We start from the raw sequence: 16,721 nt of genomic DNA on the forward strand, positions 1-16,721 counted from the left end.
ATATATATATATATATATATATGAAACACTAGATGTCTCAACCCTTACAAATAAGTTTGTAGTTGATCATTTAAGGATCCTTCTAGAAGAGTAAAATTAATCACTTGAGTTAGAAGATTTATTTCAAAAACCTGATATTTTTTAATAACTATTTTTTACCCACACGTGTCATGTTATAGAATGAGAAGTATTGCAAATAAATAACATAAGAGGAGAAGTAAAATTCAAAAGCTCCTCTAAGTTTGTTTTCAAAATTTTCTTCACGAAAAAAAAAAGTTATTTTCTTTAAAATACGCTTGGCCTAAGTTCCTTTTCTTTTCAGAAAAAAAAAATTCAAAACAAGTTGGACTAAATACTATCTTAAAATATATTAATAAACTAGCATATATATATAACAAAAAAATATTTTTCTTTTCCTGATTCTCCCAGTAATTTCTTTCCACCCGTTTTCTCAAACTCGTAATTTGATTTGAGAAATATATAGTTTTATTTATTTAAGGAAAATATAGTTAAAGAATATATTATATACAAAATAAATTATTTTAAACTAATTTTTAAAAATATGATAACACTCTTTTAGTATTAATTAAAGGTCGTTTTACTTTTTTTTTAATCAAATATTTATAATATAAAGCCTAGGCTAGCAAGTTTCACTTTTCAATTAATATATTTCAAGTATAAATTATTTGTTCAACTTTTAACTCAATTAATTATAAGTTCTTTTCTCAAGTAATAACGGTTATCAATTAAGCGAGAGAGTTTAAGGAAATGGGATGCGCTTTTTTCTTCACATGCAAAAGTATAAATTTCAGTGGGTGTAAGGAATATCATTCGGGGTTGATTTTTGGATAAATATATTTATGGGCTATTTTCTTCTCTCCTCTGCCTCTAAAAAGAAAAACTGTTGCTCCAAAATTACTTGAGGAACAACTTTATTATTTATGAAATATTGTTAACACAAATAATTTTAAAACAACTACAATGTTACCATAGTGATAATCTTTGTTGTGGCTATATCCTTGTTAGAGCTGTGATTAAAGAAGTTTGAGACCATGTCTAGGTTGAAGAATTGATAATTTTAAAATATATTTGTTTTGATTATAAGTACGTAGAGTTATATGGTGAGAGTCAATCACTATATATATATATATATATATATATATATATATATATATATATATATATATATATATATATATATGTGTGTGTGTGAGGTATTGTTTGTTTTGAAATATTGTCTGTCACAATTTATTTTTAAAAGACACATTAGTGGGTGAAAGAAGTATTTAAATTGTCTTAAACTTCGACTTTTAAACAATGTAAGACTATCAGGTGTGAAAGGAATATAAGTCCCCTAGTCGAGGCCTAATGGAAATGTCTCTCCTAGGGGAGGGTTTAAGGAACTTGTCGTATACACCTAAAAGTTGAGATGTGAGGAAAAATCCACTTGCAAAAAATTCTCCAATGCAAACTCAAGTCATTTAAAGAGTTGTTGGTGTGTTGAAAGTCTCATATCGACTAAAAAAATAAGGTCAATTTATAATATATATATATATATATATATATATATATATGTGTGTGTGTGTGTGTGTGTAGCCTATCTTGGTGATATTTGTTGTTTATTGGACATGTTGTTCCACTCGCTATCGGACCATTATTGGATCATCCATTAATATCAAGTTGGGAGTTACTCCCTGCACCTCTCCAATTCCAACCCCCACCCCCCCATTCCATTTTTACCCTTTCCTCTATTTTTTCTATTTCAATTTTATTCTTTAGCAAAAATTTATATTTATAAATACAATTTTATAATTATATTCTCCCACCCCCACATAACCTATTTATTCTTTTTTTTTTTTTATCTTCATGCTTTCATCTTTACGCTTTCTTCCCACGAATTCTCCCGCCGCACCAGTACCCTCTGCGCCGCCGCACCAGCACCCTCTGTGCAACAACCACAACCGCACCGCACAACAGCCGCACAAACAGAGAGGAGTTGGAAAGTGAGAGTTGCAGAGCGTTTGGAGGAGGAGGTTTCAAAGCTTTGGTGGGGTGGGGGTGGGAATACGAAGAGGAATCTGTCTGTGTGTTTTGAGACTGTAAAAGAGGGGGGTTACTGTAGGGTAGGTTAAATAGGGGTAAAACGGTAAAAAAAAAACATAAAGGTTAATTTTGTATTTAAAAAAAAGTCCAAAAAAATTGGGGGGTGGGGGTTGGAACCGGGGAGGTACAGGGAGTAACTCCCTATCTAGTTTCACGCTCAAGATGTATATACTTCGACATGAGGGGTTAGTATTGGAACTTGGATCTTCTAAGTATGCAATAACAATGAGTTTTCAATTCATAAAAAGTTAATTATGTTTTTAATCCCTTAACTTTAAGTAAAAATTGGAATTAGTCTATTTTGGAAACTTTGAACTAATTTAGTCTCAAATCTTTAGAACTTGTGAATTTAGTCATTTTAACTAAATTTTATTTTGAAAAAGTCAAAGTAACCTAACAAAATTTAGTTAAAAGAATTAAATTCAAACATTTTTAAAATTAAAAGATTAAATTAAGTCAAAATTTTGAAGACCAACTAATTTCAATTTTTGATGAAAGTTAAGAAACAAAAACATATTATCCTATTTATAAATTATAAGCTGAAACATGTGAAATCAAAGGACTTTACATCATTGCAACTACGGGTACATGATGCGAAATATCTAATAGCTTGAGTCAGTATTACTGAGATAATATGGTCTACTTCTTGATATAAATCTATTTTTCTTGATAAAGTACTATTCCTATTTATAGAGTCTTGAAGTTCTGTCATTTATTTGATTTAAATAGAAAATATCTATTAGAGAGATGTTAAAAAAAATATTTAATAACTATTAAAAAATATAATAAAACGAGATTTAGTCATGTATAGTGGGTATGTACAATATTAATCACCCAAGAAAAAAGAAAACATAAAATAAACCTATCATATTTTATAGTTGATGCGAAGGATTAAAGAAAAAAGATATAAGCTGTGATCAAAATATATATATATATATATATATATATATATATATATATATATATATATATATATATATATATATATATATATATATTACATTCTAGCAACATTGAACAAGTAAAACGGGTTTTATTTTCTTTCTAGACTAAACATACCATAAGCAAGAGTAAGAGTTGAGTGGAGTTGTAGCATTTATTCTCGTAAAACTATCTAATAACCCTTTTTTTATTGAAAATTATAGTTTAGACTATATATCTTCAATTTATTCAATTGGAGAATTGATAATTGGAATACAATTTTCCCTTATAATAGGAAGTAAACAAAGCCATCTAAGCTAGTGTGCTCAGTCAAAAGAGATATTGTATGAAAATATATTTGATCGAATTGATGAGGACATAAAGTGAAGGGATGGGATTGCAAGCTTCCTCAGAAAAGGAAAAGCATCGACGGGTAAATGATAAAGTCAATAAAGTAAACTTTCATAAAAGGGAAATTGCTCGGTATATATGATCATGGACATCTTAATGATTCAGACCCTATAAATATATATATTATTGATGCACCTGGGGATCTGCTAAATAAACATAAGTGTCATTCCTGTACATAAATTATACCTAGAATTTTGTCAATTTGCCAGTGTCTTCATAGGAATTAACAATGAGATATTGGATTTTAGTCTGATGGATTCATCTTCCAAACACATTATTATCTAAAACTCCTTGCCTTCTCCTGCTTGTCACGTTTCTGTGTCTTCTCATGTGCATGCAATAGACACACATAATAGAGACAATGTAGAGTAGTGCTACTGTGCCAACATGATATACTAATTATTTGATGCAAACTTAATTAATTATCCATTTACGAAATTAATGAGAACACCTCAATTATTAATGTTAATTGAATTGCTACAAATTAGAAAATGAATGACGGACGGTCGGCCATTGGTACGTAGTGGGTTTTAGTTATTTGTGCTTGGGATTATGCCAGCATGCACCTCACTCACTAAAATGGTAATGGTGCTGTTAAACTTGCGCAATGATGAGAAATATAGAAGATATTGATTAAACCCGACCGAAATGATGATTCCGTTTGAGAGTGACTATTAATATTATCATGGCTTATCAAATGTTGATGCTTGGTTAGGCTGCTTTTGAGACAAGGTGACGGAGAATATCTTGCATGACTTTCTTTCCGTCTCTGTCATGATCATCTCTAGCATTACTTAGGAGACAACTGAGCATAGAGCTGAAATTAAAAATCCGCTTTGGTAAATCAAACCATTAATTAACATATAAAGCATATGGGATTTCGGTCTTTGAGGCCACTTTTACGTGACATCCATCATTGTAATGATTCCCATGAAAAACCTCATTCTAAAAGTCCTAGAAAGAAAGCATGTGAATTAACCAAAAGAAAAGAAAGAAAAAAAAGATGAAAGGCCTTCGTACACACACAAGCTTCCTGACATAAAGTAGTAATAATGTATCACTGATATCATTTTCTTCTTTTCTTTTTCCTTTTTCCCTCCCAGCAGCACGAAGTCATGAATCTCTTGATCAGACGTTCTCCGTAGATGAAGGGAGGAGAAGAGGCTGAGTGAGTGATGTTTTGGCATGACTTGCGGATCTGATGCCACTGTGCTCTGGGGTGGACGTAATCGCAGCCTGTTCCCTTGCAAACTTTCTCTCTTCGTTTTTGCCCCACAACACAAAGTACAGTCCCACAACGATCAACACTGCTCCTATGATCCTACACACCACAGATTCCACTCACAATCAAAATTATAATTCCAAGGGACTTTTCTTTTTTTCGCAATAAAGTAGTGTGTACATGCGTAAAAGATCAACCAAAAAGAGACACGGCACCTTCCATTCTATTAAAAATCTTAACACTTTTTTAACCCTCTAGACTGCGGAACAATAAAAGATGTTCCTTCGGATTCCTTAGCCTTTTCTAAGTCCAGTCAGTTTTCGACCAAGCTTCAACCTCAACGTCCCTAAGCTCCAGCTTACTTCTAGTTTTGTGGGTTTTCGTTTGTCGTTTTCTAAGTGGTCCTTGTTAAGTGATTTTTCCATTCTTAAGCTATAAACACACCCTATTTAGCATGTGAAATGAAAAAATAAAAATAAAAATTAAACAAGGTTAGTGATATGAAGAGCAGAGGCAATAGGACGAACCCTCCCAAGTAGAACTCTTCGCCTAAAGCAAGGGAAGCCATAATAGCGACAACAAGAGTTTGAACAGGTTGATACACTGCAACAAACACAGGGCCACCTCTGTCGACGCACCATGTCTGAACAGCGAAGGCAATTCCAGATGCCACTACTCCCTGCAATGCATAATCCAAATTTTTGTAACATTTTACAATTATCTTCACACGCCTACCCTCAATTATATATATCTCAACAATTTTTGCACAAATATCATTCATCCTTTCACCACTCCATCCAATACAGACAACTATATTGCATTAAATTTAATTTAATTTTTCATAATTAAAGCGACCAACTCTGCAGTTTCTATAAAAATAGGCTGGACCCACGTGGAGATACCTTTGCATGGTATTTAATTCTTTACACGCTTTACGTTGATTTAAAAGCAGAAAATTTATACAAAAAATAATTAATGGATTTCTAATTTTGAAAAGAGAAGTCTTTATGTAAAAGCTAAAGGACATAACATGATCCACCGTTTATTTATGTAAGAATAAAGCGAATAAATACTTTTTATTAGAAAACTAAAACAGGTAAAAGTGAAGAAGAACGTTTTAAAATATCAAGTGGATGTTTTAAATACTTTTGATCATAATTCAAGTTTATAACTCTTACTTTGATTTGATGTGTAAGAATGACTTTTTTTCATTCATTAAAATTTATTTTCTTTCATTTATTGAAAAAGCGAAGGTGTGCCCTATATCAGAAGTGGGAAAAATATGGGAAGCCAATATTAGGTGGTGGTTGAATGAAATTATTATATATAATGGTGACTGACCGCATAGATGATGGTGAAAACTTCTCCACCAGATTGGAAAATCCAAGCCTGAGCATCTCTTTCAACGATGAGAGCAATGACGAAGAATTGTATGAGGCCAAAGAAACATGTATAGGAAGTGAGAGAGAGACGAGCAGGGTACTTCTTGATTACAGGTGCTTGCAACACAAGCCAACCAGACCAGGACAAGCAGTGTCCTATAAGATAGAGGCACCCGAGGGTCCAGTTCTTTCCCTTTGCATCTCCCAGCGAGAGTGAACCAAAGTCAATTTCTGGGCTGGCGTTCAGTGGTGGAGTTGGGCTATATATTGTTGGACCCTTGTATAGGGTAATCACCGATGCCCCAGCCACACAGAATACTGTTCCCGCAACCTTCGCTATCCCATCCTTTCGATTCAGCCGAACTTGCTCTATCCTGAAAATACAATATCATCTCATATACTGACTAAGCCTCACACTTGAATATTATATATTACAGTAAGTAACTATATCAATATCTAAGTATCTCTGTGTGTGGTGGCGGTGCAACAATTCATTAAGGGCTTGCCTGAATATGGCTGCCATCAGAAATGTAATGGCTGGGACAGAGTTTTGTATCGCCGATGCAAAGGTCGGTGATGTGTTGTCCAAACCAAGCAAGTAGAAACCTTGGTTCGCAGTAATTCTGTGTAATGAAAAAAAAAAGTATTATTATTAATCAAGCACAAGCCAGCGAATAATCTCTCCTTATATATAGATATATAGATAGAAAATTAATTGGACGTGATCTGAAAATTTGACATACCCGACAAGCGCCAGAAGAAAGAACTGTAAGAGGAAGTTTAAAGTAATGGCAGGCCTCTCCTTCCTGGAGAAAGAATAAACAAACAGCTGGTGAGAGAGAGAGATGATTGTATATACTATAGATGGGATTAATTAATTGGTTAGTTTTGTTATGTCATGATAAGTTATGTTAGAGAAGGTAACAGTGACTAACTTTTCCAAGAAGTAGGCAAAAGGAAGGAGCAGGAATAAGGCAATAACGTTGCGGTAGACTGGGAAAACAAGTTTGCTAATGCCCATGTTAAGGGCAGCTCGAGAGACGACGTGGAATCCGGCGTAGCCAAACTGCAGGGCCAACATGGCCGCATGCAGCTGAACCCGTTCCGGGACGGAGCACCACATTCTGGTGGAAGAGGAGGCTGAGGCAGAATCAGGCATTGAAGAGTAAATATATGAAGTAATAAGAATTGATTATAGCTTGGGTTGGTTGTGAAAGAAAGGGAGGGAAGTGGTGAAGGGGAGAGGGAAGAGTAAGGATATAAATATAGGGAGGAAAAGAAGTAGAGTATAGAAGCAATGCGATTGGTGTGACCCACAATCAGCCTAAAAAGGCGTTATGTCAACTGTTGTTAGCCTTAAAATGTTTTTGTTTGTCTCCCACATTCTTTGCTCCATTCCACCCTCTCCTTGGCTGACAAGACAACCCTCACCGCACTTGCTTTGAAATTAAACATGAAATTGAAAAGGAGGAAAAAGGATGAGTGATGAGAGTGTGAGGTCAGATCAGGTGTGTGTTTGAGCGAGCCAGAAATTAAACATGAAAGTGAAAGAGATTAGTATATATATATGTATGAGTTTAAGAAATTAATATGGTTGGGGTTTGACACCATGCGAATAATGATTATTGTTTGTTGAGGAATGAATGGCTGAGCCGCCATTGATAGATAGCGCGCACGAGTGGAGTGGTGGATGCCTAAGAACCCCACCACCACACTCCCCCACCCTTCAATAATACCTTATTACAGAGAGTGTGCATGCTCTAAAGGAAACTCTGCCATTATAAAATTCAGGAAGCCCTGCCATATGCATAAATATATGCAGAAATATTTTGCAGCTACTTCCTCCACTATACTCAAAAGGAAGATAATCAAGTGTTCCCACTCCCAAAGTTACCATAATATGCGGATTCCTTCTTCAAATCATCCTCTTAGCTTTAACAGACATAATGTCGCCCCTCCCACCCATTTTTCTAACGAATTATTTCCTCTTCTTATTTGCACCTCCTTAAATTTATGAAATCGTCCATGATATCCATGAACTACAAAAATAAAACATAGATAATGTAACATATTTCATTTAGGTATCCATTTTACTATTTTCTTTTTTTTTTTAATTTTATCACTGAAATTATCTTTTACGCATTTTAATTTAGTAAATTATGCCACACCTTTCAAGGTCTCACTGAATAAAATTACATTACTTTTGGGTTTTTTTTTTCATTTTAATATTTTTTCTATAACTCCTCCCGACTTTGCTAAATGTTTAAAGGATAAGAAAATTTTATGAAATTTTAAAATGTTTATGATAAAACATGAGAAAAATAAATTTTCATTAAAAAATGGAAATATAATGATAATTTAATGATATAATGTATAATTAAGCATTTACACAATAAATAGAATTAACAGTAAATATTATACTGAAAACAAAAAGTGTGTTGATGGAGGATATTATTAACTTTTAGAATGGAAAATGTTTTTTTTTTCACTACTTGCATTCGTTGACAATCCACTTTCAAAAATATATTGATCATTCAAAAAATTAACTATTGTATTTATAAAAAATATTAAAAAAGAAAATAATAGATGTAAAAATTTGTTAATAATACCTTTTATAATATGAGCAAATGTGAATTTGCCTAAGGTTTGTTCCGCCAAGTATTTTCAAAATTTGTAAAATTAAATTTATTTATATTTACGTGTTTTCATTATTAAAGAGGTTATTAAGATAATATGATATAAAAATTTGCTTCTAGTTCAAGAAATACCAAACTAATATACATTCAATAAATTCAGTTTTTTCAATTCAAAATCTTAATTTTTCTTTTTTATATATTATTTATTTTCACTTAAATTTTTTGACTGTATACTTAAATATTATTTGCAGTTCCCGTTTTTTAAGTATGAATCTCCAACTATTACAAAGTCCTCTTCAACTCAAAAGTGGAGTTACGAGAATAGTTATTTAATTGGGAATTATTATTTTAACACCTAACAAATTTTTACACACATTTTATATTTATTACTTTACTTTTTAATTTTTTTATAAATACAAAAAATATTTTTTTAATAAGTATAATACCTCTTTAAAAGTGGATTGTCAATTGGTATAAATGGTTTAAAAGTACATTCTTCTATTTAATTATATAACATTTCCCACATTTCCACCTGCCGTACCAATTATTAAGTTCCTTACACTCTGTTCCTTTGAGTGGAAGTTACTGTTAACGCTGATTAGAGAGGACGAATTTGCGAGATACCTCGTGTTCTCTTCCACTTATTTGCGCTGATTTGCAATTAAAGATTTCAACTGATTTGCCAAAAAGCATTGTTCAACCAATCCCGCAAATATGAAAAGATTTAGGGTGATTGTTACGGCAAAGACATTTATACCCCTGTACGAAGACCCAGACGGCGTGGTTCCAGCACTGTGAAAGTGTCAAAGCAGGGCTATCCGGATACATTCATGGCGTATCTGGATCCAGTGGAACAACTTCCATGCACGACGATCCCCATCGACGTTCTCGGCGGCAGTTGGCGTATCCGGTTCCGTCTTCTCCAGCAAGTTCGGCTCTCTGGTTCGAGGTGGTCGAAGGACTTTGAAGGTTGGCGTAGTTTCCGGTTCGGTGGTGGATCCCCATCAACGGAAGCTGTGTGTTTTGGGTGTTGCCGGCGTCGTTTCCGGTAGGGTGGTACCTGACTGCTGTTGACGAGAAGGGCGCACATGATGATGGAAATTGGTCTGTCAGTGATATTCGGAGTGGCGACGGTGGCTTTGGTGTCCACGAGAAGGGCAGTTGGGGGTTGGGTCGTTGATGCAGCACGACGTTGTAGATGCAGCAGCAGCAACACAGAAGGGAGTTTAACCATTTTTAAAAATATTTATTTTACTTAATCCCAATTTTTTTAATATTTTAAAAATTAATTTGACTTATTATAAATTAATTTCCTTTCTTTATTAACAATTATAAATTTAAATATAACATTAAAAAAAACNTTTTATATTACTAAAATAACTAGGGGCATTTTGGTAATCTTTCATTTTTACCAATTAAACAAATTTTTTAAATCTATCACATCAATCAAATCCTACACTAATTCTCACAAACTTTACCCTCAAATCCACTCTCAATTACCCACAAATCTACTCAAAAAAACAACAACAAAATTACCCTCAAATCCACTCAAATCTATTCAAATCATCTCCCCCAAATCATCTCTATCAAATCCTTTCATAAGAACATAGGCTTAAAGACCGGTTCTTATATTAGATAATCCAAATTATTTTAAGTAAAATTAATTGAATTTAAAAATGATTTAAAAGAGAAAATAAAGAGAGTGATTGTGAATGTGTGGTGACAGGCATGCTATTCTACTAATTGCATTATATGATAAAAGCTGTAGATGCAGCAAACTAAGAGGAACGCTGATCTGCCTCTGACTCACCCTGCACGGACCCAGTTGGACTCTTAATTGCTTTTCCTTCAACTTCTTTCCTTTTGGATGGAAATGATAGATTGATTTAGTGATAAAAAAATAAAATAAAAAGAATTATACATTTAATTTTTCGGAAATAAAAAATTAGTTTAAAGAATTTAAAAGATATAAAAAGAAAAATTATGAATTTAATTCTCTCGTTAACTTAAGAAAGAAAAAACGGATTATCAAAGTATATTTGCTCTAAAAGGTAAATTTTGAAACTTCCTTGTTCCTTTTTCTGACGAGCGATTCTCAGAAATTATGCATGTAACTTGCTGAAAAGATTGACACCGTGCACGCACATAAAAAAAGATGTAACTTGCAAGGATTATTGATTTATAAAGTGTGACGCCAACACTACATGTGCATAGGGAGTACAAGTGCCAAACTATGCAAACAGTTGTGGTCCAAATCTCTGTAATTTTTTCTTTCCTTTTTAATTATTAATCAACCATAAGAGATTGGTTGAATTAACCATAAATATAATTAATTTTAAACTTATTTTCTTATTAGTTGAGCTACATATTCTTTGGGTGATGAACATATCAATTACGATATTTTTGAGTTTATAGTTTTGGATTGATCATTTTGTCGATGGTCAATCGCTTTGATCGAGTTGAAAAATAATTGTTAATTAATACTTAGTTAATAATAATCATGAATTAATAAACTAATGATGATTAAAATATGTGTTATAAAATTTATAAGTGTATTAAATTGTATATAGAGTAGATAACTCTACATATTGTTTCTTATATAAATTTGTTTATTCAAAAATTTTTCATTTATTAATTAAAGTTAAAAAAATTAAAATAATGAAAATGGTTTGTGTATGAAATTTGTACTTGATAACTAGGCTTAGCGTTAAATTTGTACTTAATAATTATAATTGAAGTAACAAAATCGGTTGATGTTGTTGAAATATTATTCAATATTCAATCATTTTCATTTATTTGATTTTTGTAATTTAAATAATCCAATTGACTTATTTTATTGAAATATTTCTCAATCTTTAATAATTTTCATTTTTTTACAATATTTACACAAATAAAAATCAAATATTTTTATTTTTTTATTTATTAAATAAAAATATTAATTATGTAAACAATAATAATCAAAATGCCAATAAAAAAGATAAAGTACTTAAATCAAATAAGAAACACTACAATATTAATTATTAGTATGATTAGGTAAAAAAAAAAGATAAAAGCCCATAAGATATAATAAAATTTTAAGATATAATTGTTCACATACACTCATTATAGAATTAAATATTTTTCTGATCGGTTATTTATTAATTCTAGCATCATAATAATTTCTTATATTCCTAACAATAATTGTAATTCCATCATTAACTTGCACAATTAGCTATATTGTGTGAACTAATTAAGTCCTCAAACTAATTACAAGTAATTAGTAATAAAAATTCATTCATTTAGTAGCATTTCTAAATTTTAGATTTTTATTTTATTTCCTAGATAATGTTTCTTAGTATTTTCGGTTCTTATATTTATTTTATTGTCCGCAATGGTATGTTTTTTCTTATCAAGTAAAAATAATGTCAACTACGTTAAATCTAATGACTTGTAATTTTAGTATGAGAGCGTAACTATGTTTCATTCTAGTAAATTGTGTTTTTAATCTCTTATTTATTCAAACTAGTTAATAATGTCAAATTCGTATATTATCATTTTAAATTAATTTTTTAGAATTTTTACATTGATTATAAGAAAATAGTCATATAAAAATATTTGTTACATTGGTTTTTACTAATTTAAAATACGACTTTTATAAGGAATCGATTACTTTTATTAAAAAAAAAAACGGTGAACTTTTAACACAAAATGTTAAAATAACCAATTAAAAAAAATACTAAAAAAATGTATTTATAACATTTCACCAAAACTATTAGTTACAAATTATTTATGTTTTAGAAAAGCTTTATGTAACAAGCATAAGGCTAAGAGGGAACCATCCCTCAAAGGTCGACCTATGAGGGATGGTTCCCCTCTTAGCCTTATGCTTGTTACAATGGTGCTTTCGTTGAGAGCCAGCCAAATCGAGAAGGGCTACCCACGAAAGGTTCTGACCACCGGAGGGTTCTGACCGATAAAAAGACCGAGTGAAGTGTCGTGGAGTGCAGCCATCGAGGACGCTGGCTTTCGAAGATGGTGGCAATGTAACAAGTCCCACATTGGGGAGGTCTCCTTACCTGGGAGGCCTTATAAGGTGGGAGGTTCTCCAACCTCATAGGTCGACTTTTGAGGGATGGTTCCCCTCTTAGCCTTATGCTTGTTACACTTTCATGACATGATGAAGATTATAAATTGATTAAATTTACATATATAAATTAAAAAACATATATAAAAGAAAACAATAGTAGTTGCTGATATAAGCTTTATAAAATCAAGGTAAAATACATAATGTGCTCAGAGTTATCTTCACGTCATTGGATTAAATGGAACGGTGAGAAAATAGTTTACCATTTTTTTTATCAATAAACTCATTTTTTTTCTTATAACTACATATAACTTAAACATAAATTAGAAACAATTGAATAAATTAATAAACGTTTTTCTACAAATTATTTTATAAAATGTTAGCTTCAATTTATAGAAAAGCTGGTTTTTCTCTCTAAGAGGACTAACTAACAAAAACATTTGAAACCAAAAACGTTAAACAAAAACAGAGGTTAAAAGCAATTTTTCTTAAAAGTTTAGAAAATAAATATATTTAACGGTAAATTGTTTAAAAAAATTCAAGAGTGTTGAATTAGTTAAATTAAAATTTATATTTGAAAATAATCGAATTCATTGACTCTTCTTTTATCGAATATAACTTTGATTCAATACAAATTAAATTAAATTTTGAATTAGTAAATACAGACTGGGATAGATTCCTATTTAAACCCTTTCAATCAAATTTAGGATTCAGTAATTTTTTTAGGGTAAGTGTCGCAATTTTCTTCAATTTTTAACTAATTATTTTATATTTTAATTTTAAAAATTTGAAGCTGGTAATTCAACATATAAAAATTTAAAAATTATCCGTTTTCATTAAATTTAAATTAAATTCAATTATTCATCAAAATACACCGTTAATAGACTGTATTCCCAACCTATAATTGTGATAATCTTTCCCAAATCTAATTCTGTTTGTCAATATTTTAATCATAAAAGCGGAACCTAAAATCAATAATAATGACCAATTAGAAAAATAAAAGCCAAGAAAAGGGCTAAATAAATATGAAATCAACTTGATAAAAGTTCAAAAAAGAAAAGACTACTCCCAAAAAAATTAACACCGCCTCAGAAAAAAAAAACTTAAAAAAGGCAATAGAAGTAAGGATTTCTCTTAATTATTTATTTTAAATCACACTTGAGCTCAATATCTTAATAATAAACTATCAGTAATTATCAACACTAATGTTACTTGTTGAATTATATGAAGGAGAAATATGGGATATTTATCAATTGATTATTGAGCTACATAAAATAATTTAATAATACAACCCAAAAATAATAAGTTTTTGAGTGTTTTCACATTTATTTTATTTAATTTACTATTTTTATATAATATCATGTTCTGACTGACACTATGAATATAAAAAAGGAAAGAAGACGATATGGAAAAAAGAATGGTAGAACACATTAATAACACTCGTTCCTCTCTACTAGTCAAATTTCTAAGTATAATTTTTATGTTTTGGTCCACTTGTAGATATAAAGTTTTGAAATTTGAATCAAATAAAGTTTGTTCCATCATCCACTCTAAATTATGATTATTTATATAACATTATTCATTGATTTTTATTCTTTATAGTTTACGCTTCTTCTTGTATTATCATGTTATTTTATGTTATTTATACTTTCTATAGTGTTGCAGGTTTAGGAAATAATTATAGATAATTGTGTTATGTTTACACTTGTATGTTTCATTTTGAGATAGTTGTGTTTTATGGACTCTTTAATACAATTATTTTTTAAATATCTTGGAATAATTAATTAATTATTTTAATTAATTTGAGAATAAATAATTCAATTAAAATTGATTAAATAAAGTAATAATTGATATAAATCATGTTGCATATACATATGATGGAATATTCTTTACAAAACGTGTAGATGAACTAACGAAAGTATATATTTTGTTGACTGAAATAAATAATTTTTTCTTGAAGAGTAGCTTTCAAGTATATGTTTGGTTGTTAGAATTTCCTAAGCTAACAGAACTTTTGACTTTTCCTCAAGAGTGGGTCATGCACCAATTATCTAAGATAGACAAAAGTGTTGTATCTATTGTAAAGCAAACATAATTCTCAAATAAAAGTATTATTACGACGAAGGTGGTTGCCACATTACTAACCTTTGATGGCAACAAATTACAATTGAGGTTTCCTTTTAGGCTCTTCTGCTCACCATTCCCTTTCAAATCTCTATTATGCACCTACAAATTAAGGTTCAGTGTTTGTGCCACTTTTCTCGTGCATCTACCCTACAAACAACAAACATGGTCACAATTTTATAGAAAATGTTAGTGTTCCGATGTGAAGTCGAGTACCAAATCTATACAATTTCCTTTCTTTAAGTCGTTCGCTAATTCTGAAGTCTTCTCACCAACAGTCTGTCTTCTTCCTTCTCTTGTGTCAGATGCGTCCGGAGGGTACCTGCTAAAGGTATTCCGATGCTTAAGTCAGTTAGATTATTCGATCGGGTGTCTGAGCTCAGAAGTAAATGCGCAATAAATGAACTTACTTACTTGGTATCTTTGACATGTATTTATAGTGTTGGATATGGGCCCAGTATTAAGGTAATCTTAATCAAGGTCCAATCACAACCCAATCACCTTAATCATGCGATTATCCTAATTACCTTGGCTTTACCTTGACTCTTCGGACTGTCTGTACCTTGCCGTCCGGTTTCTTTCATCCAAGTTGACCGGCTGTCTTGAAGGGACGACTGGCCGCTTCCACTTAGGTGTCTTTCACGCGCTGGTTCGTCTTAGGTGACCGGTCGTCCGGATCTGTTTCAGACGGTCGATCGGTGACTCCTAGTACAATTAGTATCATGTTAGAAATAGATTTTAAATCTAACTTAATCTCGCAAAATCAGTTTATTAGCTTTTAAAGTGAACGTTGTTGTAGATGAGGTGTAGATAGGTAGGTATAATAGTAAGTAGTGCAAGAAGTTTGCATGGAAATGGAATATATGAGAAGAGAAGTGGAAGTAAAAATTGCGATATGGAAGATGACTAAACGTAAGTGAGCAATGAATGCAACCGTGGAAAGCACATTGATGAAGTTTGGCTGTGGTTGCGTCAAAGCTTTCTCTCACATACACAGCTTTCAACATCATGCATGTTGGGGCATAACAGAGCATGGTGAGGAATAGCTTCTCGCCCATCAATTCAACTCGTAATCGATTTTATTCCCTATTTTTCAACATTTTAATCATCAATATTTTTCAATATCCATGCTATATTTACAGTCAATGGATATTATGTGCTTCCTATAACATTATTATTGCCTTCTAATAATAATGCATTCTCGTTAATGGGCGGCATGCATGCACACCATCGCTTTCATCATTACCTTCCAATAACTTATAAACCATCGTCTCCAAACTCCGTTAACCTCACTTAATTACTTAAATTATTTCTTCATCCCTTTCCATTATTAATTATTTATTTTTCTTCTTTATTTCTTTTAAATATTTTTCATTTTTTATATAAAAATAGTAAATTGAATAATATATATGTGAAAACATTCGAACCTATTATTTTTGGGTTTTATTGCGTCGGAAAGGTAGTATAAATTTCTTGATGTGATTAAATAGTCAATCAATAAATATCTCTCAATATTTCCGCTTCATGTTATTCAACAAGTAACATTAGTGTTGATAATTAGTGATAATTTAGAATTAAACAAGTAACATTGACCAGGGGAATTGGATTGGGAAAGATTATCACAGTTGATATCTTTGAGACTACAATTTAGTGATGGTGTTTACTTTGAGGAACCATTGAGTTTAATATGAATGATTGGATTTGAGACATTTATAACTGAGTTTGATTGAAAGGGTTTAAATAAGAATTTATCCACGTCTATCTTTACTAGTTCAAACTTTAATTTAATTTGTATTCATTCAAAGTTATACTGGATAAAGGAATAATTAAGGAATTAATTTATTTTCAAATATAGATTT

At 31.2% G+C, this 16,721-nt stretch overlaps 1 protein-coding gene across 1 annotated transcript; it reads right to left on the bottom strand.

Annotated features, from left to right (window-relative positions):
* Positions 1-4,229: 4,229 nt before the first annotated feature.
* Positions 4,230-7,288, bottom strand: LOC106762799 (protein WALLS ARE THIN 1). The gene is made up of 6 exons (XM_014646870.2): positions 6,975-7,288; positions 6,783-6,845; positions 6,546-6,662; positions 5,999-6,413; positions 5,185-5,336; positions 4,230-4,756 (listed from the first exon to the last, which is right to left on the bottom strand). Exons 1-6 carry the CDS (start codon positions 7,196-7,198, stop codon positions 4,564-4,566), a joined length of 1,164 nt encoding a protein of 387 aa, XP_014502356.1. The 5' UTR covers positions 7,199-7,288; the 3' UTR covers positions 4,230-4,563.
* Positions 7,289-16,721: the final 9,433 nt, after the last annotated feature.

The sequence above is a fragment of the Vigna radiata genome, chromosome 5, assembly GCF_000741045.1.
Source record: "Vigna radiata var. radiata cultivar VC1973A chromosome 5, Vradiata_ver6, whole genome shotgun sequence".
NCBI lineage: Eukaryota > Viridiplantae > Streptophyta > Magnoliopsida > Fabales > Fabaceae > Vigna > Vigna radiata.